This window comes from Lipotes vexillifer, unplaced genomic scaffold, assembly GCF_000442215.2.
Source record: "Lipotes vexillifer unplaced genomic scaffold, Lipotes_vexillifer_v1.1 scaffold1094, whole genome shotgun sequence".
NCBI classification, from domain to species: Eukaryota; Metazoa; Chordata; class Mammalia; order Artiodactyla; family Lipotidae; genus Lipotes; species Lipotes vexillifer.
In genome coordinates, this window is record NW_006792775.1 from 375,588 (window position 1) to 402,382 (window position 26,795).

A 26,795-nucleotide genomic window follows, 5' to 3' on the forward strand; every position below is an offset into this window, starting at 1 on the left:
GCCCCCCCCCCCCGACCTGTGTTTACCTGTCCATCTAGAAGGAAGCAGCGATGCCCACAGTGGGGGCTCTGAAGACGACACGTGCACTGAGCACAGTGACGGCGAGGACGAGGAGGGGCACCTGGAAGACGGATCTGGTGAGAACGCTGACGTTAGAGCGGCCCCACGTGTCCCCTCTCTCGTGACAGGGATTGCTGTTATAAAGCGGCCTTATTGAAGTTGCTGTCTTAACCGCGCTGACCACCTGGGGCTGTGAACACTGGGGGTGAAACTCCCTAGCACGGCAGCCTTGTCTGGCAGTCCCCTGCAGTGGGTCTCGTCTTCAGCTGGGAAGCTGGCTCGCTTTGATGTAGTTGAGCTGATGGCACAGTGGATAGGTCTCTTCCCTGGTGGCGGCAGGAGGTTAAAATGCCTGAGAACAGGGAGCAGTGCGAAGGGCGTTGCCAGGGAGAGCGCAGCCGGACTGGACCTGCGGGCAGAGCAGGCCCCCAGCCCCTGCTGCAGGGCAGGGGTAGCATGAGCCGAGGTTTGCCGGGACCTAAGACCACCTGACCAGGGAGCCACCTGACCCCAGGGACCACCTGGGCAAGATGGCGGTGCCTCCTGTGGCTCTTTCTCTCACTCTTGATGGAACCCCTGAGAGAACTGGCAGATGCACGGAATGACTTTATTAAGAAATTCCCAGGCTGTTTACATCGCTTGATGTTTGTGCCTCTGAACTCCTGCGCGGGGAGCTTTGCATTAAGGGGAGATAGTGCCGCCTGAGGACCTCACGGCACCTCCTTCCCTGGCCTTCCCAGGCATCCTGGCTGGTATGTGTCCTGTGGGGTCCCCAGGCTGGACTGCCCTGTCCCAGCCCCTCAGAGGGAGGCGCACTCAGCCCCCTCCCCACGTGGCACCGGGCTTTGGAAGCTTGGCTTACGGCTCTCTTCCTTCTGACAACAGCTGTCCACTCAGGACGTGTGTGGTCCTGAAGCATCTGCCTAGTCTTTTTATCACAGTCCTTGGACTCCTGTGTTTATGAAAGTTAGAATGTTCCAGAAAGGTAACCCCTCATGTGTGGGACAGTGCTTGTGAAGGAAGAGCACTGACACAGCACATCAGTGTGAGTTTGCTGCCGCGCGTGTGTTGGTGACATATTCTTCCAGAGTTAGATTTTGACTTCTGTGCAGGCACGTGAAGTTCTGTGCTGAGTTTGCAGGTCTTCGCTTGTTTCTGCAGATGGGCTTGGGGCTTTGGCACAGGCATGTGGCCTTGACCGGGCTGGTGGCAGAGGACATTAGGTCTTTGTCACTTCATCCCTCGAGCAGAGGTTTGAGGCTCTACTGGAGGCCAGAGGACGGGGGCTGCAGGCTGGAGGGCGGGCGGGAGCCCAGCCGGGGCTCTCTGCCCGAGCTAACTGCCTAGCGGCAGAGACAACGGTGTAAAGGAGCAGTTAGGTCAGGTGATAGATGCCAAGAGTGTGTTTACGGGGACGTCATGGGAATGGGGAGGCCTCAGCCCCTGTGGGCCTGGGCTGGTGAGGAGAAGCTTCCAGAAAGACACATCTGAGCTGTGATCTGAAGGGCAGGAGGGTTAGCCAGGTAATGGGGGACATGGGCTAGTGGGGAGTGCCGTGCAGGGACAGCTGGCGTACAGCCCAGTGCCCAGCAGACCCGCGGGTGGTGAGGAGGTGCCCGGTGGCGAGCAGGCACCTGGAGGCCACGGCCATAGCTGATGGGCAGTAAAACTCCACCAGACACCCCTAGTTTTCCACGCCGGTCAGCGAAACTCACAGGCAAGGAGCGTATCTCTGTGGCTGGTGAGAATTTAAGAGGTCTCAAAGGTAGTGTCTTCAAAGGGAGTTACCTGCATCTTTACGGGCCTGGTATCTGCCACGTCCCCCTTCCCTTGGCAGCTCTTTCTACTCATCTTTTTGCTTTTCCTGCGCTAGTGTTGATTCCTGAAAGTCACTTGCTTGTGTCGCTGTTGCTCAGTTTTCAACTTTAGATACTTATTATCTGTTCAAGTCTTAGGATGAAACATGAGGACTTGGGACTCTGACCCGCTGCCTCAGCCCGCTCTCCAGGTGGTGCGCATGCATCCTGGTCTGCTCAGCTCACAGCCCCTCCCTACTCGGCCTCATCTCGGTTCGCTCCCAGCTCTTTCCAGTGTGGTCCTGCCCTCGTGTGAGCCGTGCCCTCACCTGCGCTGGGTTCCCAGGCGTGCCGTGCTGCCAGCTGCCACGCCGGCCTGGCACCCATGTCTGCACCTCCCTTGGCCTGGTCCTTCGTCTGGTTGGGGCCTGGTCCGGCAGCCCCTGAGACAGGGTGGGGAGGCGGGTGGCCCAGGGTCTTGGCACCTGCCTGTGTCTTTAGCCGCCTCTCCGTTGGTGGTCGCTGCCCCTCAGGCACTTCAAAGGCGTCCTCCGCGGGTGGGACACCGCGGAGGGGTCAGGTGGCCCTCAGATGGCCAGCTCTGCCTTCCCTTCAGTTCCTGAGCCTTCTGGAATTCCGGAGGAAGAACCAGATCCTCCAGCCTCCACGCCCATAGCCAGGCAGGAAGCTGAGCAAAGTCATTCTCCAAAATTTTGTGGACACCAATTTTGTTAGTTTTCTCTTGGTTTGTAACAGATCGTCGCGAGCACAGCAGCTGAGAACCGCGTGCTTAGTGGCTCAGTGGTTCCCACGGGTCTGTCGTCCAGACGCTGGCGGCTGGTCCTCTGCTTGGGTCTCACCCGACTGACATCAAGGGGTCACAGGGCTGCCGTTCCCATCTGAGGCTCAGGGTGCTCCCCAGGGTCATGGCTTGTCAGCAGATTTCAGATCCCTGCGGGCATGGGGCTCCAGTCCTGTCTCTGGCCGGCTGCCAGGGGAGGCAGTCGTCACTCAGCTCCTGGGAGCCACCCCTCAGTGGATAGGCCGCAACGTTGTACAACCAGCCAGAGAAAACTGCTTTTAAAGAACTCATTTGGTTATGTTCTAGTTTCCCTTTGCCTCGAGACAGCAGGGTCTCGGGGGCGTGTAAGAGCCCTGCCTGCCGCACCCCTGGCCTGCTTCTGCCCGTGTGAAGTGGCATTATTTCAGTGGAGCTCAGCGGGGAGAGAAAACGAATGCACGTGTTGGCTCTGCCTTGTGAATTGAATGTGTCTCCTTCCTTTTCTGCTGGCCTAACCCCAGCCTCAGAAGCTTTCAGAAATAGATCAGGACTGTTGTGGCCAGCTTGCTGGGTTAGGAATTCATGCTCTCTAATCCCTGAAGCAAGAAAAATGAAAGACCTGTAAGAGAGGCCTTTCCTGAGGGCCGTGGCTCACTGACACTGTTTTGAGAAGGGTGTTGACGGCACGTGGCGCCCTCTGGAGGCCGCTGCGCTGAGCCAAGAGGCGGGCTGGCCCCTGGAGGCTGCCTGCCTCATGAGGGTTCTGATTCGGCTCCAAGTTGGGGCGGGGGGCTGGTGTCCCCTGAGCTTGGAAGCAGCTTCGGGTTAAAATGCCCGGTGACATCTGCCCTGGTGGGGCTGCAGGAGCAGGTCTGTCCCTCGTGTGTGGGATTCGGGACCCTGCTCACCCGAGTGCGGCTGCGGCCTGCACGCCTCCTGTACTCCGGTTTGTGGACTTGTAACATTGCCTCTTTGTCAAGGTTCCGAGGATTCCGAAGAAGACGGCGACGATGTGGACACGTTAGCAGCAGCAGCGGCTACTCGGGGGGCGCTGGAAGCCAGTGGTGCATTTAACTCTGATGATGATTCGGAGAGCTGCCCGATCTGTCTTAATGCTTTCAGGGACCAGGCTGTGGGGACACCGGAGAACTGTGCCCACTACTTCTGCCTCGACTGCATCGTGGAGTGGTCCAAGGTGCGTGGCTCCTCTTCGGGCACTTCCTCCCTTCGGGCTAGCCTCTCTGTGTGTGTGACCCCGCCCATGGCCGGCCTCTCAAGGGTCTGGGTCTCTGCTCTACAGCAGGCGTTGGAGCCCCAGGTGGCGTCCGAGCTTGATCTCTGCTTCATTTGAGCTCTAGGCCCTTGGGCTGGTCGGTGAAGCTCGCTGTGGGGTGACATGCTCGTGGAGAGCTGGATCAGGAGGGTTGTTTATGGGCCAGTGCCCCTCGGGGACCAGAAATCCTGAGTGGCCCAGGGGCAGCCTGCTCAGGCCGAGTTGGCTGGTGCTCACGTGCTAAGGGGTCATCTCATAGACCCAGGAAAGCCTGAGTCGTGTGATTAGCAGTAAAAGCACACGGGGTTCACCAGATGGTGCAGTGTTGCAGGGTGAGCTTTAGAAGCACTGCCTCCTCCCTACTTTCTGAACTTTGTGAAAAACCTCAAAGAAGTAATGAGTCCAAGGACGCGTGGCCCGCAGCCCCGTGCCTTTCACCGTCTTCGAGGACCAGCGGCCCTGCCTGATTCTTTTCTGTTCCCACCCTCACCAGCTCGGACCCCGGGAACGCGGCAGGTCTCACCGCACCGTGCCCGCCCTAACCCGGCGAGGATGACAGTAACGGCGTCGCCTCAAGCACCCGGCCTCTTCTCCCCCGCCCCCTGCTTGCTGGCCAGTAACCCAGCTGTCCCGCCCACCCCTTCCCCTCCTCTTGTCCTCCCAGCGCTGACGGGCCTCCAAGAGAGCCGCTCCGCATGGCAGGGATTTGATTTCTGCCTCTCTTCTTCACCGCTGTATCCCCAGCCGCTAGCACAGGGCCTAGCCTATACAGGCATTCTGCAAACTAGATTTTTAATGTAAAAGGAAGTCTGGACTTCTAAATAAAATTATTTTCAGATGGTATTAATAGTGAAAGTGATTCTATAAGGTTGCAGTTGCAGTGTGATTTTTCTTTCTTACAGAATGCCAATTCCTGTCCAGTTGATCGAACTATATTTAAATGTATTTGTATTCGAGCTCAATTTGGCGGTAAAGTCTTGAAGAAGGTAAGTGTAGGCGCCCCCTTTTGTGTGTTACATTGGTCCCCATCTCATGGGAAAACATGCCTTCAAAAGGCAAGTTGCTTTCCTGAAGTGTTGGTCACGTGTGCTTTAGAAATCGACTAAAAGGCCATTTGCGGCCGTGAACGTGAAACCCGGTGCTGGAGGTGGTGCCGTGTGCCCGGCCAGCCTGGGCTCTGCATGGGAGCGGTTTCCCAGACTTCCTCCTCTCCACTCCCACACGCCTTTTCTGCCTCTCCGAGCTTCTCTCCTCTTGAGCCACAGCAGCCACAGCAGGCAGGGAAGGTCAGGGTGTGGACCTCAGACCTGGGTGAGGGGGCCAGCTCTCTCGGGACCAGACTTCGGAAGGCGCATGGCAGGAGCACAAGGGCTTGGGACAAGGTGTTTTCCTTGCTCTTAAAAGCGTGCTTTTGCTCACCTGCTGTTTGGGGACTGGGAGGCCTCCATACGTCGTCTTCTGTTGAGGAGCAGCATTAGAAAGACTTGCTGAGGGAGTTCCGCGGTGGCCTAATGGTTAGGCTTCCTTGCTTTCACTGCCATGGCCTGGGTTCAGTCCCTGGTCGGGGAAGTTCCTGCAGGCCGCACGGCTCGGCCATAAAGAAGAAAAAGAGACTCGTAGAGACTCGCCTTACATCTTCTCAGCGAGTCTTATAGCCGCAGATGTGCCTTTTTATTTGCGGAGCCAGGGATGTGCGAGGACTCCGGCTCTGGGTGAGCAGACTTCTCCTGCAGTCTTTGCCGGGGCCAGCAGCTCCTGTCCCGTCCTGCTGGTGGAGCCTCCTGTGGCCTGCCCCGGGCGCCTTGCTCTTCTGCCTGAGGTCTCTGGGGAGCGCTGGCAGTTTCCCCGCAGGCAAGCTTTGTTTCCTTGAGTCCCTGCCTCTTGAGTCCTTGGCCCCGAGCGCCTCCTTGTGGGAAGGGGAGGTGGGCGGAGGGCCCACTTACACGCCAGCAGGTCCAGTTGAAGGAGATCCGAGAGCGGCTCAGACCCAGCACAGAGTCCAGGAGGTGCAGGTGCAGACCCAGCACAGAGTCCCTGGCTGGTACAGGAGCAAAGGCAGAGAGTGTGGCTCAGGCGTGTCACCCGCGGGGAAGTGAGCTGCAGAGGCTGTTTTCCAGTGGGACTCATGGGCAGGAGACCGAGGCAGCCTGTGGAGGTGGCTCGGGCTGGCGGCAGCGATGAGGAATAGCTGTGATTGTCATGGGGCAGCACATGTTTGAGTGTCATTTGGCAGTCACGTTTCTGTGTCTTTGCTTGGTCCTGGGACAGTTCTCGGGGGATGAGAGCCCGGCGCTTCCCTGTTCTCCACCCGCGTGGTCCGTGCAGCGTAGCCCTCATGTTTGGCTGTCTCGCCTGTCCCGCTCTGGGGCCCTTCCGTGGGTCAGACTTTTTCTGTTGAATCGCTTTTTTTCCTCAGGGCTAACTACCCTGAGATGGTTAGAAAACATAAAAGTCACTGGTGCGTGTTAATTCAGAACCTCGGGGCCCGTGGAGCCCGTGTGAATCTTCTCTGGGTCCATTGCAAACCGTGATATAACCGGCTCTGGGATTTGGGTCCCGCTTGCCATGTGCTGAGCACGCTGTCCTCTCCCCAGATCCCAGTGGAGAGCGCCAGGCTTGGGGAGGACGAGGATGAAGACCCGACCTTCTGTGGGGTGTGCGGCAGGAGCGACCGGGAGGACCGTCTGCTGCTCTGCGACGGCTGCGACGCTGGGTGAGCCCCTCCCGTCGGGTGCCCTGAGCTCGGCTCAGAGCTGGTCTTGTTGACCTGCTAGAGGGGCCTGCCCAGCCGTGTTTGTGCTCAGCACCACCTGCCCCCCGAGAGTCATCTGAACCCCTGCGTCCTGGGCTCCGCGTGCTTCGTCCCCCCCCATCGCTGTTTATATCCTCCACCTGTTTCCAGACGATATCCTGAGGCCGCTTGCAGAGATGTACCTAGTATCTCAGGACGAGGGGGAGAGGCAAGAAATGGGGGTGTGGGCTGGCTGGGCCGGGGGCGGACATGAGCGGGACCCACCCTTTGTGCGAGGCCAGGGGCCGGGGCAGCTTCACACGGCAGGACAGTGGGACGCGCTTCCAGCCAGGCTGCCAGCCACCCCTGTGTCCATGGAGCCCCTTTGATTGTCATTCCTCAACACCATTGGGTCCCCTGCTTCTTGTCAGGCCCTTTCCTTGTGCTGGAGCAGCACAAGCCCTGGAGGATGGGCACCTGTGGGGCCTGCGCTTGTCCCAGTGCAGACACTGCCTGGGCTGCCCACCGGGGCCCACTACCTGCCACCTCCCTGCACTGAGACAGCAGGTCACCGTCCCCGGGCCTGGCAGCATCTCCCACCTTCCTCTGAGCCCCGCCCTCGGGGCTCACGCAGCTGAGAATGCAATGCGTTCCTCCCTCCTTTCTCACCAGTCTCGGCCTGCATCCGTGTTCGGTGACACGGTTGCCTGACCTTGCTGCTCCTTGCCCCTTTGGAGTCCCGGAAGTTGGCCATGTCTGAGCGGGTCCCCTCAAGCCTATTGTTGGTCTGGGGCTGGAGGGCAGAAGTGGAGCCTTGGGTGTCCTGCAGACCCGTGTGTCCAGCTCACGGCTCTTGCTGTCACACTCCATGACCGAGTGGGGTCTGCTCACATGCAGACTGCACCCTTTTCCCCAGTGGTGGTGGCTGCTCGGGGCCTGGGACAGCTGGATGCTGCCTGAGAGTCCACACGTGGTGGGAAGGAGAGGCCTGGTACTGGCTGCCACACCCCTTGGCCTGGCCTGGCCCTTGTCACCAGCCTTGCCTTCTTGGCCTGGGTTCCCTGTGCCAGACGAGGCTGTGTGCCTTCCAGTGGCCTTGAGGATGCTGGGGAGCCCTGGATGAGGCTGTTGGAGCTTTCACTCACAAAGCCTCGATTTTCCCTTGAGCTTTTATCCCTTGTTTTTTTTCTTTCCTTTTTGCCTTGCTGCGTGGCTTGTGGGATCTTACTTAGTTCCCTGACCAGGGATTGAACCCGGGCCCTCAGCAGTGAAAACACCGAGTCCTAACTACTGGGCCGCCAGGGAGTTCCCTGCTTAAGCTTTTTTTTTTTTTAAATATTTATTTATTTATTTTTGGCTGTGTTGGGTCTTCGTTTCTGTGCGAGGGCTTTCTGTAGTTGCGGCGCGCGGGGGCCACTCTTCATCACGGTGCGCGGGCCTCTCACTGTCACGGTCTCTCGTTGCAGAGCACAAGCTCCAGACGCGCAGGCTCAGTAGTTGGGCTCACAGGCCCAGTTGCTTCCCTGCTTAAGCTTTTTTTTTTTTAAATATTTATTTATTTATTTTTGGCTGTGTTGGGTCTTCGTTTCTGTGTGAGGGCTTTCTGTAGTTGCGGCGCGCGGGGGCCACTCTTCATCACGGTGCGCGGGCCTCTCACTGTCACGGTCTCTCGTTGCAGAGCACAAGCTCCAGACGCGCAGGCTCAGTAGTTGGGCTCACAGGCCCAGTTGCTCTGTGGCATGTGGGATCCTCCCAGACCAGGGCTTGAACCCCTGTCCCCTGCATTGGTAGGCAGGTTCTCAACCACTGTGCCACCAGGGAAGCCCCCCCTCCCACCCTTAAGCTTTTAAATGGAGTCTACAGTCCTTTTTTTTTTTTTAATAGATTTTATTTTTCAGAGCAGTTTTAGGTTCGTAACAAAATTGAGTGGAACGTAGCATGCATTTTGTTTTTAATTGAGGTATAGTTGGTTTATAGAGTTATATTAGTTTCAGGTGTACGACACAGTGATTCAAAATTTTTATCAGTTATGCTCTATTTAAAGTGATTATAAAGTATTGGCTCTACTTCTCTGTACTGTGCAGTGTATCCTTGTATCTTATTTTATACAGAGTAGCTTGTGTCTCTTAATCCCACCCATACCCCGTCTTGCTCCCCGACTCCCCTCTACTGACTGGTAACCACTACTTCGTTCTCTGTATCTGAGTCTGTTTCTGTTTTATTATATATGGTGGTTTGTTTCATTTCTACGTTACACATATAAGCGATAACACAGAGTATTTGTTTTTCTCTTTTGACTTATTTCACTAAGTGTAACACTCTCCAGGTCCGTTCATGTTTTTGCAAATGGCAGAATTGCAGTCTTTTTTATGGCTGAGGTGTGTGTTTGTGTACACCACATCTTCTTTATCCATTTGTCTGTTCATGGGCACTTGGGTTACTTCCATATCTTGGCTTTTGTGAATAGTGCTGTGAACATTGGAGTGCATGTATCTTTTTGAATTAGTGTTTTCATTTTCTTGAGTTAAGTACCCAGGAGTGGAAGTGCTGGATCATATGGTAGTTCTATTTTTAGTTTCTTCAGGAACCTCCATACTGCTCTCCATGGCAGCTGCACCAATTTACAGTCCCACCAACAGTGCAAGAGAGCTCCCTTTTCTACACATCCTCGCCAACATTTGTTATTTGTGGTCTTTTTTTTTTTTTTTTTTTTTGCAGTACGCGGGCCTCTCACTGTTGGGGCCTCTCTCGTTGCGGAGCACAGGCTCCGGAGACGCAGTCTCAGCTGCCATGGCTTACAGGCCTATCCGCTCCGCGGCATGTGGGACCTTCCTGGACCGGGGCACAAACCCGTGTCGCCTGCATCGGCAGGCGGACTCTCAACCACTGCGCCACCAGGAAGCCCTATTTGTGGTCTTTTTGACGAAAGCCATTCAGACAGGTGTGACGTGTTGTCTCACTGTGGTTTTGATTTGCATTTCTCTGATGATTAGCAATGTTGAACATCTTTTCATGTGCCTTTTGGCCATCTGTATGTCTTCTTTGGAAAAATGTCTGCTGTCTTCTGCCCATGTTTTAATCACTTTTTTTGATATTGAGTTGTATGAGCTGTTGATATATTTTGGATGTTGATCCCTTGTTGGTCATGTAATTTGCAAATATTTTCTTCCATTCAGGAAGTCTTTTCGTTTTGTCAGTGTTTCCTCTGCTGTGCAAAAGTTAAGATTTAAAGTTTAATTAGGTCCCATTTGTTTATTTTTGCTTTTATTTCCTTTGCTTTGAGAGACAGATCCCCAAAAACATTGCTGTGATTTACGTCAAAGAGTGTTCTGTTATTGTTTTCTTTTAGGAGTTTTATAGTTTCCAGTCTTATGTTTAGGTCTTTAATCCATTTTGAGTTTATTGTTGTATGTAGTGTGACAAAGTGTCCTAATTTCATTCTTTTACGTGAAGCTATCCGGCTTTCCCAGCACCACTTATTGGAGAGACTGTCTTTCTTCAATTGTATACTCTTGCCTCCTTTGTTGTAGATTAATTGATCATGTAAGTGTAGGTTTATTTCTGGGCTCTCTTTTCTGTTTCATTGTTCTGTGTATCTGTTTTTGAGCCAGTATTGTACTGTTTTGATTATGGTAGCTTTGTAGCATAGTCTGAAGTCAGGGAGGGTGATACCTCCAGCTCAGTTCTTTCTCGGGATTGGCTTTTCTGAGCCTACAATCCTTGATTATGTTAATTCTTTTTTTTTTTTTTTTTTTAACCGTATGTGGGCCTCTCACTGTTGTGGCCTCTCCCATTGCAGAGCACAGGCTCCAGACGCACAAGCTCAGCAGGCATGGCTTACGGGCCCAGCTGCTCTGCAGCATGTGGGATCTTCCCAGACCAGGGCACGAACCCGTGTCCCCTGCATCGGCAGGCGGACTCTCAACCACTGCACCACCAGGGAAGCCCCAATTTTAGTAGTTTTAACAGTGACTCGGGGATTTTTGCAACTTCATCAAAAATATTTTTTGTTGTAAAGTATATTTATAAACTTATTTTTTTTTATGTGCTTGAATTTAACAGATAAAACAAGTACATAAAAATTGTGATAGACCTGAAACATTAAAACTGATAAAAAATATAGTGATTCATATGCTTCTGAATATTCTCACTGCTAATATTTGCCATTAGCTAAATTTTCTTACAGTTAAGTCTTTCAAGTAAAGTCAAAAGTCTACAAGTATAAGATCACTCTGTTACTCGTTTTTCTTTAATAATGGGAGATGCAACTGAAATTTCTTTTAATATAAATTTATTTATTTGTTTTTATTTTTGGCTGTGTTGGGTCTTTGTTGCTGCGCGTGGATTTTCTCTAGTTGTGGCGAGTGGGGGCTACTCTTCGTTGCAGTGTGCGGGCTTCTCATTATGGTGGCTTCTCTTGTTGCAGAGCAGGGGCTCTGGAGCACAGGCTTCAGTAGTTGTGGCTCGCGGGCTCTAGAGCACAGGCTCAGCAGTTGTGGCACATGGGCTTAGTTGCTCTGTGGCATGTGGGATCTTCCCAGACCAGGGCTCGAACCCGTGTCCCCTGCATTGGCAGGCGGATTCTTAACCACTGTGCCACCAGGGAAGCCCTGTTACTCATTTTTAAATGAGTAACTCACAAGCCTCTCTGTAGATACATGAATATGCCAGATTCTTTCACTGTTATATGAAGCAAGGTACAGATTATTTGTGGGGGGTTTTGCCTTGGTTTTTTTTTTTGGCCGTGCTCCGTGGCTTTTGGGATCTTAGTTCCCCGACCAGGGATTGAACCCGGACGCTGGCAGTGAAATCGCCAAGTCCTAACCACTGGACTGCCAGGGAGTTCCCCCATTTGTGTTTTATGTAGCAGTATTTATTCTCGAGGGAGGACCTCTCTGCCGCATGGCTGTGGCTCTCCCGGTGGGAGGAGGTCATCCTTGTGCTCAAGTGAGTGCTGCAGGCCGGTCCTGCTGGGCGATCATGGGGCTCTCCTGGGTTTGAGCCCTCAGCCATCTCCTCTGTGGAGGGACTACTGGGTGCAGACTGGCTGGGTCACCCCCGGCAGCCTCTGCTCCCAGGCCCTGGGGCTTGGTGGCGAGAACAGGGTTGAGCCACGCTTCATCCTGGGGACACTGTCAGAAGCTGCCACTCAGTTTTTGGATGTTGTACCTGAGACCATATCCTGGAGGATCTTCTCAGGCTGAAACCTAGTTGGGGTTCAGGGTGCTCCCTGGTCCTTGGTGCCAGCCTGCTACGTCCTAGGAGGAGCGGCCTCCCGCCGTCCATCCCCAGGGTGCTTGGGTGAGGTCCAGCCAGGGGGTCGAGGCAAGCTTCGCCCTGTGGGTCTGTCTTGGACCCTCACGCAGGGCAGGGCTGTGAGCGGCACGCGGCTTCAAAGCTGAGTCCAGCCTGGGCTCGGGTGTGGAGTGTGGGCTCGGCGCTGGTTTCCACCTGGCTCGGCGCCATCTGGGACATTGGGATGGAGTTTGGAGGGTTCCGGCACCGGCGGCCCATGCCAGCGGTGGCTCCTCCAGCAACTGAAAAGCAGGCGCTGTTGGGCGGCGCTGCCGTGCGCGGTGTTAGTTCCTTGGAGACTGGCCTCCCAGGATGGTGGGTGCCACCCTGCTGCCGTCAGGGTCCCGCTGTCGCTCTCTTAGCTCTGTCCCTCCAGATGGTATGTTCCCCGGGGAGAGTTTGGCGGCTGTCACGGTCCTCTTGGAGGGCAGAGATGCCCAGAAGCCTGCGGTGGGGGTCTGTCCACCCAGAATGCCGGTGGGAGAGTGAGAAGACAGGTGTCTGCAGCTCTCTAAGCATGCAGGCCTCTGAGCAGGCGGCCTCCCCCGCGGCCTCGGGTGGGGGCATCCAAGTCCGTCCTGGCAGAGCTCACGGTCGGGGAGGGGGTGCTGTGTCCCTGGTCAGGGCCCCACCCTCATGACTTCACTTAACCTTCGTCACCCCCACAGGCCGTCTCCAGGTGCTGTCGGGTTGCGGGGTTAGGGCTTCCACACGTGGACTGGGGGGCCACGAGATCCACAGCAGGGTGTGTTGTCGGGAGGCCTGTCATAGGGCTCGCTTGGCTGGGACAGTGAGGCTGGGGACACCGTCTCGTTTCCTAGGTACCACATGGAGTGTTTGGACCCCCCTCTCCAGGAGGTGCCAGTGGACGAGTGGTTCTGTCCAGAATGTGCTGCCCCCGGGGCCGCCCCTGCTGCAGGTAACACGCTGCTCCCCTTCAGGTGGCCCGGACCCTTCCTGTGGGGCCGGCCCCTCGTCCTGGGGAGATCGCATCCGGCTCTCCAGGAGGGGCGGCTTTCGGTTGCACTCCTTGGGCAGGGCACGGGCTGGAGACGGGGGGTTGGCCGATGGGGGTCTAGGGGCCCAAGCTCCAGGGAGGCACCCCCTGTGCCCCGTTTCCCGGAGTCCTCTTACCAGGGCCAGGGCTCAGCGGAATGCACGTCAGCCCAGGGTGTTTTCTTCCAAGACGCGGGTCCCGTGAGCGAGGAGGAGGTCTCCCTGCTCTTGGCCGACGTAGTGCCCACCACCAGCCGGCTTCAGCCACACGCGGGGAGGACCCGGGCCATTGCCAGGACACGGCAGAGCGAGAGGGTCCGAGCGACGGTGAACCGGAACCGGATCTCCACAGCCAGGAGGATCCAGGTGGGTGCTGGTGGCTTCGCATCCTGGCCGCGTGCAGGGAACAAAGCCAAGTGGGCGTGAGGCGGCGGCAGCAGTGGAGAGCTGGCCCTGGGGGCACTGGGCAGTCGGGTCTGGCCATTGGTCGGTGGCCTGGCCCATGGGTGCATCGTGGAAGCTGCCGGGGGTCCCCTGCCTTGCAGTTGTCACCTGCCAAGGCCGTAGTACTGAACTGAGAGGCGCTGAGAGGACTTCGTGGGGAACGTGGTCCCGGGACCCCACCACAGATGCCCACAGTCCCTCCTGGCACCTCCGCCCTCCACTCTGAGGCCCGCGAGCCCTCCTTGTTCTGCATCCTTGCCCGGCCTGCTCCTCGGGAGGCCTTCCCAGACCCCACTTCCCACTGGGCCCTTGGGGAGCCCCCAGCAGCCTGCGTGATGTCTGCTGCTGCCAGGCTGAGGCATCCAGCCTCCAGGGGGCTCAGGGGGCTCCTCGGGGCTCCCTCGAGGGGCCTGAGGCGGCTCCGGCCCCCCCTGACCAGCGCCGTCCCGCGCTGTGCAGCACGTCCCGAGGTACCTCATGTCTCCTCTGCTGGATGAGACCATCGAAGCCGTGGCCGCTGGGCTGAGCACAGCCGTGTACCAGCACCCCGGGCCGCGAGCCCCTGCCCGTCGGAGGAGGAAAGCAGGTAGGCCTGGCTCGGTCTCTGGCTTCCAGTGGTGGCTGCCATTCCTGTAGCCTGGTTTCCGCAGACCATCGCGCAGAAGGCGCTGCAGGCCCAGGGGTCTGGGTCTGGTCCTTCCCTCTGAACCCCCCAGGGTGCTGTTTATGCAGCAGCGCCCTACATGTGCATCAGGGTGACACAGCCTCCCCGAAGTTGATCGGGAAGAGTCCCCAAGGACCTTGTGGAAGATTCGCTATGTTTTCTCTAAATTGGGCAACACACAGGTGAAGCCCCATACCTGGCTTTTCTGGGTGGGAACAGCTACAATGATGAATTCAGTGTCTTTGCTGGTTTTGGCACTGTTCACGTTTTCTAGTCCTTTTCTGTGTTAGTCTCGGTAATTTTGTCCCAGTAAGTTCCATTTTTCTTTGGTAGTCGACATCCCTGCCTGGGGAGAAGCTTTCACCCCAGTTTGACATCCTTGGCGATCTCTGGGTCTGTGCTCCGTTTATATTCAGGGGTTGGAATTCTCCAAAGAAGAGCTTTCCTTTTTCTCCTTGACTATTCATTTAAACCAGTAGATGTGGTTTCCTGTTTCATTCAGCGGGTTGCAATCTGTGGTCTTTTAAAAATCAACATTATTGAGACATACATTTTCTGTGATGAGCACATCCACTCTGGGCATATGGTTCCCGGTGAGACCGACGAGGCTTCCAGCCGGTGCCCCCACTCCCCAGGCAGCCCCTCCAGGCACCTGCCGTCCTGTCGTTGACGCTAGCCGTGCCATCCTCGGTTCTCACTCGTGAGGTCTTGAGTGTGTGCTCTGGTTTGTCGCTCAGCAAAGTGATTGGGGGGCCTGTGTAGTGGGTGCCTGGGGTTAATTTTTGTTTATTGGTGAGGAACATGCCATGGCACGAACCACCCCAGCTTGTCTACCTGCCTGTGCCGGGCATTTGGGTTGGTTCTGTAATAAAGCTGCTGTGAGTATCTTTCCTGCAGGCAGGTGTTTCCGCTGCTTTGGGTCAGTAGAGAGCAGTAGACTAGTTGGCGCAACCAGTGAACGTGTGTTGGAGGTGACTACAACGTGCACGTTGTAGCTGTGCCGCGTTTTTGCCCCCGCTCGTCCTCCCCACCCCCAGCGGGCGTGTGTGTGTCAGGTTCCGCTGCCCTGCGTGGCCTTGCTGGGTGCCGAGCGCATATGTGCTCCCGGAGAGCCCTCGCCCCCGAAGAGCTGAGCACAGAGAAGACACCCGAGGGCCGCCAGTGGGCGGTCCTGGTTTGCAGCCCCGTGTAGTGGATGGAGCCAGGAGCTGTACCCTGAGGTCACGCTGATCACTGCCTTGAAGTTTAGGATGAGAGAGGTTTTGCTTCTCGTATTTTCTGTCTGGATCTCCCCTCGTGTCCAGGGTCTCACTTCTCAGTCCCAGCACTTGCTCCCTTGCATTTCACAGACCCGTCCCAGGATAAGGGCCAGAGGTGCTGCAGCTCCTGGAGAGACGGGCTCACTTCTCCCTTTGTCCCGAGTGGCCCCCACGTTTGGCTGTTACATCTTTGCTGTGAATATTTAACACTTTTTAAAAAAAAATAATTTAATTAATTTATTGGCAGCTTTGGGTCTTCGTTGCTGCGCGCGGGCTTTCTCTAGCTGCGATGAGCGGGGGCTGCTCTTCATTGCGGTGCGCAGGCTTCTCATTGTGGTGGCTTCTCTTGTTGTGCAGCACGAGCTCTAGGCGCGCGGGCTTCAGTAGTTGTGGCTCACGGGCTCTAGAGCGCAGGCTCAGTAGTTGTGGCGCATGGGCTTAGTTGCTCTGCGGCATGTGGGATCTTCCCGGACCAGGGCTCGAACCCTGGTCCCCTGCATTGGCAGGCAGATTCTTAACCACTGCACCACCAGAGAAGCCCAATGTTTCGCACTTTTTACAGACGTAGTCACACCGTGGAAGCGCAGGGAGACAGGAACAGCTCCCTGTGACCGTCTTGCCATGGCCTGGCGACTCCTGGCCGGGGCTGCTTCATTTCTCTCCACCCCCTCCTCCTCTGTTATTTTGAAGCAGATCCTCATTTTACCTCTAAGTGTCTCACAATATGTTTCTGGAAGAGGGAGTCTTTCTTTTGATTTAACAACGAGGCCGTTGTTACACCCAAGGAGATGAGCAATAATTGCACAGCACGGCGAAATAGCTGGTCGGTGTTGAAAGTTCTAATTGTGTCACAAATTGTGATGGAATTAAAAAAAAATAGCTTACTTGAATCTCGAGCCAAAGGAGATCTGTGTTGCGCTAGTGGCTGCCTGTTAAGTGTCTCTGTGTCCTCTTGACTGGGGGTGATGCAGGGTCTCCTGTCCCGGTGCATCCCTCGTGGGCAGGTCTCACCTGCTCCGGCTGGGCGGCCGGAGCCCCGAGGCTGGCTCAGGTGCAGGTGGGCATTTCGTTGGGTTGGTGGGGTGTTTGAAGGGGTGCTTGGGTTGGGGTTGGGGGTCCTCCCAGCGGGCAGCTCCGCCAGGCTCTCTGTTCACAGTCAGGCAGCCCCGGGGCTCAGGTCTCAGATCCATGAAGTCACGGAGGAGGTGAAGGAGAGGCTTCCTCCTGACGGGCTGCTTCCAGGAGTGCAGTTTCCGTGGACAGCACGGGCTCGCTGGCGCCTCCGTCTGTTTCCTTTGTTGAGCAGTTCTCAGAACCCCCAAGCTGCTTGTAGCATCCTTCAGTGGAGATCAGGTAGGGCTTTTAGCTTCATCGCGAGGTCACAGATTCAAGCGTAGCGGAAGTGCTTTAACAGCGCACGTCTTCTCGGAACCTCTGCTGTTTCTGTGCTGGGGTTCCTGAGAGTTCGGGGGTGCTGGAGCATCACAGAACTAGGGCGCCCTGTGGCTGCCATGGCTCGTCCCCAGTCAGCCCGTAGCGCCCCAGGGTGGCTGAGGGGGACGGAACGCTGCTGCGTTTGCAATGTAATCCTCAGGATACGTTTTACTGGACACGTACCGTGAGGTCGTCTGTTTCCAAGCCTCTGGGAGAGTGCTTCTCCGGGGTGAGACCACCAAGTGGATACAGAGCTGGGAGCCAGTGTTTCCTTTTACTTTTGATTATTAGGGTTTGTGTTTTCTAATTTAATTTTGTTTCATAATCGTGTAAAGTAATCAGCTGGTTCTAATAATGAGGTCTACAAATCAAAGTCGGCTCGGACCTACTCTGTTTTTGCTCTGCGCTGCCTTCCCCTCCCCTCCTCCTTTGCGAAGTATGTAAAACCCTATAACAAAAACGGTAAAAAGAGGAAGAGGCCGCAGGCCGGGATGGACAGTCGTCATCCGCTGGGTCTTGGGGGGACACCTGGGGCGGGGCGCACAGTGAAGTGCGCGCTGTCAATGTGCTCTTTGTAGGAAGACGGAGGAAAGTGTCGGGAAGAAAGAAAGCCCAGCGCAGGTCGTGTGTGAGGAGCCGGAGCTCGGGGACGAGGCCCAGGAGGCGGCAGGGCCGCGGGGAGAAGAGCAAAGGGAAGAAGGTAAAGGGAGCGTCGGATGCGGGTGGCGCTGGGCGAGCTTCAGCCCCGTGTGTGGGCGCATAGCGGGAGTCATAGAAGGACCCTTGTTTTGCAATTACTTAGAGATTCGCCGATAAATATGCACGTTTCTGCAGCACGGATTGAAGATGGGGCTGAGACAAGATGTGTTCTGGGCCCCGCAGAGCGGCTCCTGGGACCGTGGGGGGCGCAGGGGTCTGGGCTACAACCCGTCAAGGCGCTTGCTCCCTGGGGTGCCAGCACCCGGTGTGAGCTGGGTGGGGGTGAGGTGTACACGTGACCCTCAGGCTGCAGGGTTGTGGCCACTCGGTCGGCCCAGTGTTTGGTGCTGCGGATTCATAGTCGGGATGGAGGCTGTCGATTTCAGCCCTGTGGATCAGTGTTTCTCCCTCTGTCCCCTGGGTTCAGAATGAAGCCACAGCTCGTTCCCGCATCGCGCGGACGCTGGGCCTCCGCAGGCTAACCACTGCACCACCAGAGAAGCCCAATGTTTCGCACTTTTTACAGACGTAGTCACACCGTGGAAGCGCAGGGAGACAGGAACAGCTCCCTGTGACCGTCTTGCCATGGCCTGGCGACTCCTGGCCGGGGCTGCTTCATTTCTCTCCACCCCCTCCTCCTCTGTTATTTTGAAGCAGATCCTCATTTTACCTCTAAGTGTCTCACAATATGTTTCTGGAAGAGGGAGTCTTTCTTTTGATTTAACAACGAGGCCGTTGTTACACCCAAGGAGATGAGCAATAATTGCACAGCACGGCGAAATAGCTGGTCGGTGTTGAAAGTTCTAATTGTGTCACAAATTGTGATGGAATTAAAAAAAAATAGCTTACTTGAATCTCGAGCCAAAGGAGATCTGTGTTGCGCTAGTGGCTGCCTGTTAAGTGTCTCTGTGTCCTCTTGACTGGGGGTGATGCAGGGTCTCCTGTCCCGGTGCATCCCTCGTGGGCAGGTCTCACCTGCTCCGGCTGGGCGGCCGGAGCCCCGAGGCTGGCTCAGGTGCAGGTGGGCATTTCGTTGGGTTGGTGGGGGGTTTGAAGGGGTGCTTGGGTTGGGGTTGGGGGTCCTCCCAGCGGGCAGCTCCGCCAGGCTCTCTGTTCACAGTCAGGCAGCCCCGGGGCTCAGGTCTCAGATCCATGAAGTCACGGAGGAGGTGAAGGAGAGGCTTCCTCCTGACGGGCTGCTTCCAGGAGTGCAGTTTCCGTGGACAGCACGGGCTCGCTGGCGCCTCCGTCTGTTTCCTTTGTTGAGCAGTTCTCAGAACCCCCAAGCTGCTTGTAGCATCCTTCAGTGGAGATCAGGTAGGGCTTTTAGCTTCATCGCGAGGTCACAGATTCAAGCGTAGCGGAAGTGCTTTAACAGCGCACGTCTTCTCGGAACCTCTGCTGTTTCTGTGCTGGGGTTCCTGAGAGTTCGGGGGTGCTGGAGCATCACAGAACTAGGGCGCCCTGTGGCTGCCATGGCTCGTCCCCAGTCAGCCCGTAGCGCCCCAGGGTGGCTGAGGGGGACGGAACGCTGCTGCGTTTGCAATGTAATCCTCAGGATACGTTTTACTGGACACGTACCGTGAGGTCGTCTGTTTCCAAGCCTCTGGGAGAGTGCTTCTCCGGGGTGAGACCACCAAGTGGATACAGAGCTGGGAGCCAGTGTTTCCTTTTACTTTTGATTATTAGGGTTTGTGTTTTCTAATTTAATTTTGTTTCATAATCGTGTAAAGTAATCAGCTGGTTCTAATAATGAGGTCTACAAATCAAAGTCGGCTCGGACCTACTCTGTTTTTGCTCTGCGCTGCCTTCCCCTCCCCTCCTCCTTTGCGAAGTATGTAAAACCCTATAACAAAAACGGTAAAAAGAGGAAGAGGCCGCAGGCCGGGATGGACAGTCGTCATCCGCTGGGTCTTGGGGGGACACCTGGGGCGGGGCGCACAGTGAAGTGCGCGCTGTCAATGTGCTCTTTGTAGGAAGACGGAGGAAAGTGTCGGGAAGAAAGAAAGCCCAGCGCAGGTCGTGTGTGAGGAGCCGGAGCTCGGGGACGAGGCCCAGGAGGCGGCAGGGCCGCGGGGAGAAGAGCAAAGGGAAGAAGGTAAAGGGAGCGTCGGATGCGGGTGGCGCTGGGCGAGCTTCAGCCCCGTGTGTGGGCGCATAGCGGGAGTCATAGAAGGACCCTTGTTTTGCAATTACTTAGAGATTCGCCGATAAATATGCACGTTTCTGCAGCACGGATTGAAGATGGGGCTGAGACAAGATGTGTTCTGGGCCCCGCAGAGCGGCTCCTGGGACCGTGGGGGGCGCAGGGGTCTGGGCTACAACCCGTCAAGGCGCTTGCTCCCTGGGGTGCCAGCACCCGGTGTGAGCTGGGTGGGGGTGAGGTGTACACGTGACCCTCAGGCTGCAGGGTTGTGGCCACTCGGTCGGCCCAGTGTTTGGTGCTGCGGATTCATAGTCGGGATGGAGGCTGTCGATTTCAGCCCTGTGGATCAGTGTTTCTCCCTCTGTCCCCTGGGTTCAGAATGAAGCCACAGCTCGTTCCCGCATCGCGCGGACGCTGGGCCTCCGCAGGCCAGCCCATGGAGCCTGTATCCCCTCGGTGTACAAGCCTGCCGACCCCTCTCTGGGGCTGATGCGTGCAGACATCGGGGCAGCCTCTCTCTCCCTGTTTGGAGACCCCTATGAGCTGGACCCCTTTGACAGGTGACTGCAGAGAGGGAGCTGGGGGGGCTCACTTTTCCTAGGCCCGTGGGCATGTCGCCCCTGGTGGAGGCCTGGCTCACCCTCAGAATTCGCATTTGTGAAATTCCTGCTTCCGAGTTGTTCTCAGAATTCTGTACCTACTCGTCCCCTAATTTGGAGAAAGATCTAACTTGCACGCCTGTCCCCCACCCCATCCCCGCTCAGAGACTCAGACAGCTGCTGACAGAAAACCGCTGCATGGGGCCTGGGGTCATTGTTGAGTCACGAGGGCTGCCGTGGGGGCAGCGCTTAGCCCGCCTGTGCCACACGCTGCTGAGAGGTTGGGGGGTGGCTCCCTGGGCCTCGATGTGCAGGGTCACCCCGTGCCCTTTGGCATGTGTCCTCCTTCAGCAGTGAAGAGGCATCTGCGAGCCCTGCTTCCCCTCTGCGCGCCAAGAGGAGGACCCTGTCCCGGTCAGCCCTGCGGTCGCACCAGCCCGTGGCCAGGCCCGTCTCCATGGGGCTCTCCAGGTGTGTCCTGGGGGACAGGATGGTCGGGGCGGTGGTGCGGGGTGGGGCCCCAGGCGTGCAAGGACCGCAGGCTCCATGTTGGGCTGGCGCTCTGCTGCCTGGCACCCGCGGCGTCTCCCGTGGCCTGTCCTCTGGCTCTCGGTCGAGGAAGAGTGCTGCAGCCAGTCCCGAGCCAGGGGCGCCCACAGGCCGCCTCCGTGAGCCTGGCTCTGCTGCGGAGCCCACAGCAGGGAGGGGCCGGGCGGGGCGCCAGGCTCTTCCTCTGTCTGACCCTCCAAAAGAAAGACCTAACCAACTGTACCAGTCAGCCTTGCTCACGAGCTCCTGCCTGTCAGTGGGTGGAGCCAGGGCCAAAGCCTCGGACGACTCCACCCCCCGCACCCCATCTTCCTTTAGTCCGAGCTGCCGGGTGGGTCTCACTCCTCCCCTCGGGGCCACTGCCTGCTACCTGGGTGTGGAGGCGCGTGGGCAGGAGGGCCGTGACGGCTGGGCCTGCCCCGGGTCTGCCCTGCAGGCGGAGCGCTCCCGCCATGGCGCCCCAGCCGGAAGTGGACGTGGACCCCGGCCCTGACCTGCTGGGGAGCATCCTGTCGGGCCAGAGCTTCCTGATGATGAACGGCGCCGACATCGTCATCCACCGCGACGGCTCCCTCAGCGCCAAGAGGGCAGGTGAGGAGCCTCTGCGCACGGCCCGCCATCCCCACCTCTGCGCGCCTGGAGATGAGGACACGCGTTCCTCCAGGAACAGTCGTGTGGTGTGACCCAGCGGCTCTAGGGTTTGCTTCCAAGTGTAGGTGAGGGTGCTGAGGGACTGAAGATGCCTGTCCCATCGCTTTCTGATAGCACATCTGTTGGGGAAGTTTCCAGGCAGCCCACAGGCCCTCCTTGCTGTCAGCAGCTGCCGTCTGTTCTCACAGCCCCAGGAACCAGCGTGGAGCCCTCTCCACGGATCTGGGCCCCAGGGGGATTCGGGCCTGGGGGGATCCGGCCATGGAGGGCAGGGTAGGCTGCATGGGCGTGGTCACTGGTAGACTGGGGTGCTACCCTGTTTTCAAGTGTCCATCACGGGCTCAGGCCCCTTCTGATCCACAAATAGCGTGAAGATAGTGTATGAAGCAGAAGGGGCTGGTGGGCAGCAGCAGAGTGAGCCTCCAGCCCCGTCCCTGTGCCCAGCCAGAGCGAACGGGAGTGGAAACCGTGCACCTTTGGGAGGGCGTTCTGAGAAGGGTGGAGCTTTTTAAGGATGGGGGTGGGGACTGATGGCTGTTTGCCTTTTGTCTTTTAGCGCCAGTTTCTTTTCAGCGAAACTCAGTTGGTCCATCCAGAGGGGCAGAAGGCGCCGGGTCTGGGGCCTGCCCACAGCCCAGAGGGACTCAGCCAGGAAGCGGGCCAGAGAGCTTGGGGTCCAGCTGTCCAGGCAGGGCTACCCTGGGCACATCCCCGGCCCCACCCACCCCCGCCCATGTCCCTGCGCTCACGTTGGGGGCAGCTGTGAGACTGGACTCCTTGGTGACCCCTCAGTCAGGCCAGTCTCAGACCTTGTCCAGCGTGAGCAGACCCAGCTTAAAACAGAGTGACGGCCCCCGATTTAACGGCGACAGCAAGCACCCTCCGCCTCTTAGGTCTGTGGCATTGAAGACCTCGAATGGTAGCTCTAACTCGCCTTCCGAGAGCATGGTGCTGGGACAGGCCCCGAGACCAGCTCCCAGGAGGACGGACATCTCCGAGCTCCCCAGGATACCAAAGATCAGGAGAGACGACAGGCGGGTGGGCGAGGTCCCTGCCGGCGGGCACACAGTCGAGATTCCCAGCTCCTGCATCAGCCGGTTGACGGGCAGGGAGGGCCCCGGGCAGCCTGGCTGTGGCACCAGGGCGGAGGGTGAGCCCAGCAGCAGGGGTGCTCAGGAGCCCAGCACACGCTCAGGGGGCGGCCCCCAGCCCCCTGCCCCGCTGGGCCCCTCCCGGGGGAAGGGTGTTGGCTCCACCTTTGAGAGCTTCAGAATCAACATTCCTGGGAACACAGCCCATTCCGGCAGAGCCCTCAGCCCCGGCTTCTGCAACACGTTCCGGCCCGTGGACAGCAAGGTGCAGAGAAGAGAGAGCCCCGTGCCCCTCTTCTCCGTCAGGAAGACAAAGCAGCTCAGGAGCGAGATCTATGACCCCTTCAACCCCACGGGCTCTGACTCCAGCTCGGCCAGCAGCAGCCCCGAGCACCCGGGCTCTGGCCTCCTGCCCTCTGAGATCACGCGCACCATCTCCATTGACAGCCCCAAGGCCCCCGTGCTGCCGCCCGTGCGCTGCGTCACCTCCTACACGGTGCAGACCGGCATGGGGAAGGAGCCTGAGCCCCCCCAGGGGCCCTGCGGCCTGCCCGAGCTCCAGGGCGAGGAGGAGCCCGTGGCACAGGCACAGAGGCTGTCCCCGCCGGAGCCCTGGGGGGACGAGGACCCACCACCCCGCAGCTCCTTCTTTGGCCCAGAGGGGCGGACAGTGACTTGTGTGACTGCGTTGGAGCCGGACGCCCCACCCAGTCCAGATGCCCTGCCCGTGACCACCCATAGGGTCGTGGAGCTGCGGTCCCCCACCCGTTCCCGCTCCAGGTCCAGCTCCCGCAGTGGGAAGAAAGCCCAGAGGCCGAGGGTCGCCACCAGGGAGCCCCGGAGGGCCCGCTCAGGGTCCCGCTCATCGCGCTCGGGGGACAGGAGCTCGCGGTCTGCGTCGCCACCGGCAGGTGAGGACCAGGCCAAGAGGCACCGGCCCAAGGCCCGGGATCGGAGGTCTTCCAGCGACCGCTCCAGCAGCCGCGAGCGCACCAAGCGGAGGAAGGCCAAGGACAAGAGCAGGGAGAGGAGGAGGGGCTCCTGGGGCCGAGGCCGGCGGAGGTCCCGCTCCGGCAGCCCCGGCAGCTCCTCCCACGAGCATCGCGAGGGCAGGAGGAAGAAGAGGTGGAGGTCGGGGTCCCGGTCTCGGGGGAGGGAGTGCTCACCCCCCAGCAGCCCGGAGAGAGCCCGGAGGCCCAGGCACCCCCGGGAGAGGAGGGAGCGGCCCGACAGGGAGAGCGCCGCGTGGCTCCGAGACAGGCGAGGCTCCTGGGAGAGGAGGCGGCGTAGGTCCAGGTCACCCAGCCCGGAGCACAGGCCCCGGGAGCATCGGCGGCCTCGGTCCCGTGAGAAACGCCCACGGCCCCGTCCCCGCTCCCCAGAGAGGAAGTTGGCCCCGAAAGAGGCCTCTCCGGCACCCCTTCCCCAGGGGGAGCCCAGGCCGGACAGGGAGCCCCTGGCCTTGGCAGAAACAGATGCCTTGCTGGAGGGGCCTGAGGCTGACAAGCCCCCCACAAAGGTCCCCCCAGTCCAGGAGGTGCCAGCCGAGTACCCCCCCGAGGATCTGGATTACGGTGACTCTGTGGAGGCGGGGCACCTCTTCGAGGACTTTTCAAACGAAGCCATCTTCATGCAGCTTGATGACATGAGCTCCCCGCCCTCCCCGGAGAGCACGGACTCCTCCCCAGAGCGAGGCCTCCTGCCCAAGCCCACTGGGCCCCCGGCTGGCCAGCAGCACGACGCTGGCCTGGCCGTGGCCATCATCCGCAGGGAGGTGTCTCGGATCCATGGTGAAGATGCGGCGCAGCCCCTGCCCAGGATGGAGGGCCCTCGAGAGGAGCACTTGCTCCAGCAGGACGCGGCCGAGGCAGCCACAGCTCCCTGCGCTCTGGGAGGCCAAGCCATGGGTGGGGCGCCTGCGGGGAAGGAGGAGGGTCCCTCTCAGAACCCCCTGCTGCGGGCTAAGGCGCTGGTGAAGAGAGTCACCTGGGACCTCCAGGAGGTGGAGAGCGGTGCTCCGGCTGAGGACAGAGGCCTGCGTGAGTAGGCGCTCGGGCGGGGCGGGGCGGGGTAACAGGGCAGGATACAAGGATGGCTCAGAGCGACCACCACGGAGTCTTATCCCTGGATGGCTCACGGGCCTCCTCGGTCACGCAGGGAGATGGCCACGGCCTGACCTGTGGTCCTTGCTGCTGGGATGCTTTTCTGGAATTTTCCAGCCAGGAAACAGCCTTCTGGCGTGGCCACAGAGCACCCACCCCCCTGTGTTGGCCCTCAGGGACGCCGCTCCACAGGCTGCAGAAGCCCCGGGAGACCGAGGACGCGGGCCCCGTGGCTGCGTTCCAGCAGGCTCCCTTCTCTGAGCCCCCTCTCCCTACTTATGTGCTTCCAGAGCCTGGCTTTCCTGATGCTGACCCTTCTCAGGTGGGCGCCTGGGCTGCAGGGATGTGGGCGCCTGGGCTGCAGGGATGTGGCCTTGGGCTCAGGCCCCTCGAGCTGGGCCAGGTTGGGGCTGAGGGCCTCATGCACCAGCCCCTTTCTGCCGGGGCTTTTAGTGGTTCGGGAGTGGGGGTTGGGAGCGCATTGCCTTGGGCACTGGGGCACCGAGCTCTGCGGAGGCTGAGCGGGCTGTGCTCTCGCCCAGGTACAGAGCCCGAACCTGCCCCCCACCCCGGCTCTGCCTTCGAGGGTCCCGCCATACGCACCTGTCAGCCAGCCCGCGGTCCAGTTCCTCTTGCAGGGGAGCCTGCCCCTGATGGGCTGCGGGGTGGCCCAGAGCCCCGCCCCGGTGCCCACCGTCCTGACTGCAGCCTCAGAGCCGGCTGGTCATGCTGCCACCGTGACCACCGCCACGGCCAACAGCTCCGAGGAGAGTACAGCTGCTCCCAGGCCAGCCTCGGAGAAGACCAGGAACGAGGAGGTGAGTCCCGCCCCTCCTTCCTCCAGGGACTGGCGCGGGCGGGCGGGCGGGCGGGCGGTGGGCGGGGGCCTCACTGGTGTCCTCCCCCCAGTACATGAAGAAGCTGCACGTGCAGGAGCGGGCCGTGGAGGAGGTGAAGCTGGCCATCAAGCCCTTCTACCAGAGGAGGGAGGTGACGAAGGACGAGTACAAGGACATCCTGCGCAAGGCCGTGCAGAAGGTGGGCGTGGGGTCCCTGAGCCCAGAGCGCGGGGCTCCGGCCCCAAGGTCGCCCGGCCACATGCTGGCCGCAGCTTCAGGCCGGTTATAGCCACGCCTCGTTGATGCTTCGGGGGTATAAGATGCTGGTGCTTGTGAGGGGCTTAGGGCTGTGTCCTCGTGACTTTAGCCAAAGAGGCTAAATGACACGAGACGTTGAACCCACAGCTCACGGGTAGGAAGTGCGACCCTGAGATGGACATGCCAGCTGAGCTCAGTGGGACCCTCAGCAGCCCTTGAGGGGGGCAGAGCAGGCAGGCGCACGTCAGGCTGCCTGCTGTCCCTCACGGCGTGGTCCCCAGGGCTCCACCCCCATGATCCCTGACCACGCAGGTTTGCAGGGACATCCCGGTAACTGTGTCCCCCTCCCCCAGATCTGCCACAGCAAGAGTGGGGAGATCAACCCCGTGAAGGTGGGCAACCTGGTGAAGGCCTACGTGGACAAGTACCGGCACATGCGCAGACACCGGCGGGCCGAGGCCGGTGAGGAGCCACCTGCCCAGGGTGCCGAGGGCTGAGGCCTGCCCGGGGCCCTTCTGGCTGGAGCAGCCGAAGCAGAAGACTCCGGGCCACTCGCCCTCCTGTTTCCAGGGTTTCTGTGATTGCACGTGGACTGTGCACCTGTCTTGCTCACAGTTTAAAACTGGACTTTTGTATGTATATTATAGACACACACTGTTCCCACTGTGTTCTAATTTATCAAAAACGGATTATCTTTAGAAATGTCTTGATTGGCTCAGTACTTGAAAGGCAAAGCCTTAGGTGATGAGAAACCAAAGGCGGGGCGGGGGGGTGGCGCTTCTCCCACACGCAACCATCTGGTCCCAGGATTCCCTTGTCTGCTCGTGTTTTATAAGTAATTGCTCGGGTTTACACTTAGGTCCGCCACCTCCCAGGCAGAGCAGTGTTGGCGGGTCTTGAAGGCCAGGGACAGGCCTTGGGCGCAGCACAGATGGAGCCCTGTTTACGGCGGAGGGGCCTCAGGTGCTGCCCCCTCTGGGGGCAGGGGGGGAACACGTGTCCTGAGGGGCCCTTGCACTCTTGGAGCAGTTTGTTGGCTCTAAAGCGTGCCCTGAGTTTCTTCACTGTGAAGTCAGGAGAACGGGTGTGCACAGGAGGCCTACGTGGGGGGGGGGCGGCCAGGGGGCC

The 26,795-nt window shown here is 58.6% G+C and overlaps 1 protein-coding gene across 2 annotated transcripts in view; it reads left to right on the forward strand.

The window, feature by feature from the left end:
- Window positions 1-26,164, forward strand: part of PHRF1 (PHD and ring finger domains 1) — a 30,459-nt gene extending 4,295 nt beyond the window's left edge. Inside the window, exons 3-18 of one of the 2 annotated variants that reach the window (XM_007465917.1) lie at window positions 39-137; window positions 3,618-3,832; window positions 4,813-4,896; window positions 6,505-6,623; window positions 12,758-12,855; window positions 13,123-13,298; window positions 13,836-13,962; window positions 17,312-17,442; window positions 19,957-20,138; window positions 20,529-20,648; window positions 21,163-21,317; window positions 21,934-24,507; window positions 24,747-24,892; window positions 25,113-25,388; window positions 25,480-25,608; window positions 26,021-26,164. In XM_007465917.1, the coding sequence (XP_007465979.1) occupies window positions 39-137; window positions 3,618-3,832; window positions 4,813-4,896; window positions 6,505-6,623; window positions 12,758-12,855; window positions 13,123-13,298; window positions 13,836-13,962; window positions 17,312-17,442; window positions 19,957-20,138; window positions 20,529-20,648; window positions 21,163-21,317; window positions 21,934-24,507; window positions 24,747-24,892; window positions 25,113-25,388; window positions 25,480-25,608; window positions 26,021-26,164 (4,775 nt within the window). The remainder of the gene's footprint in view (window positions 1-38; window positions 138-3,617; window positions 3,833-4,812; window positions 4,897-6,504; window positions 6,624-12,757; window positions 12,856-13,122; window positions 13,299-13,835; window positions 13,963-17,311; window positions 17,443-19,956; window positions 20,139-20,528; window positions 20,649-21,162; window positions 21,318-21,933; window positions 24,508-24,746; window positions 24,893-25,112; window positions 25,389-25,479; window positions 25,609-26,020) is intronic. The other variant, XM_007465916.1, reaches the window with a different exon arrangement.
- The last annotated feature ends 631 nt before the right edge of the window (window positions 26,165-26,795 follow it).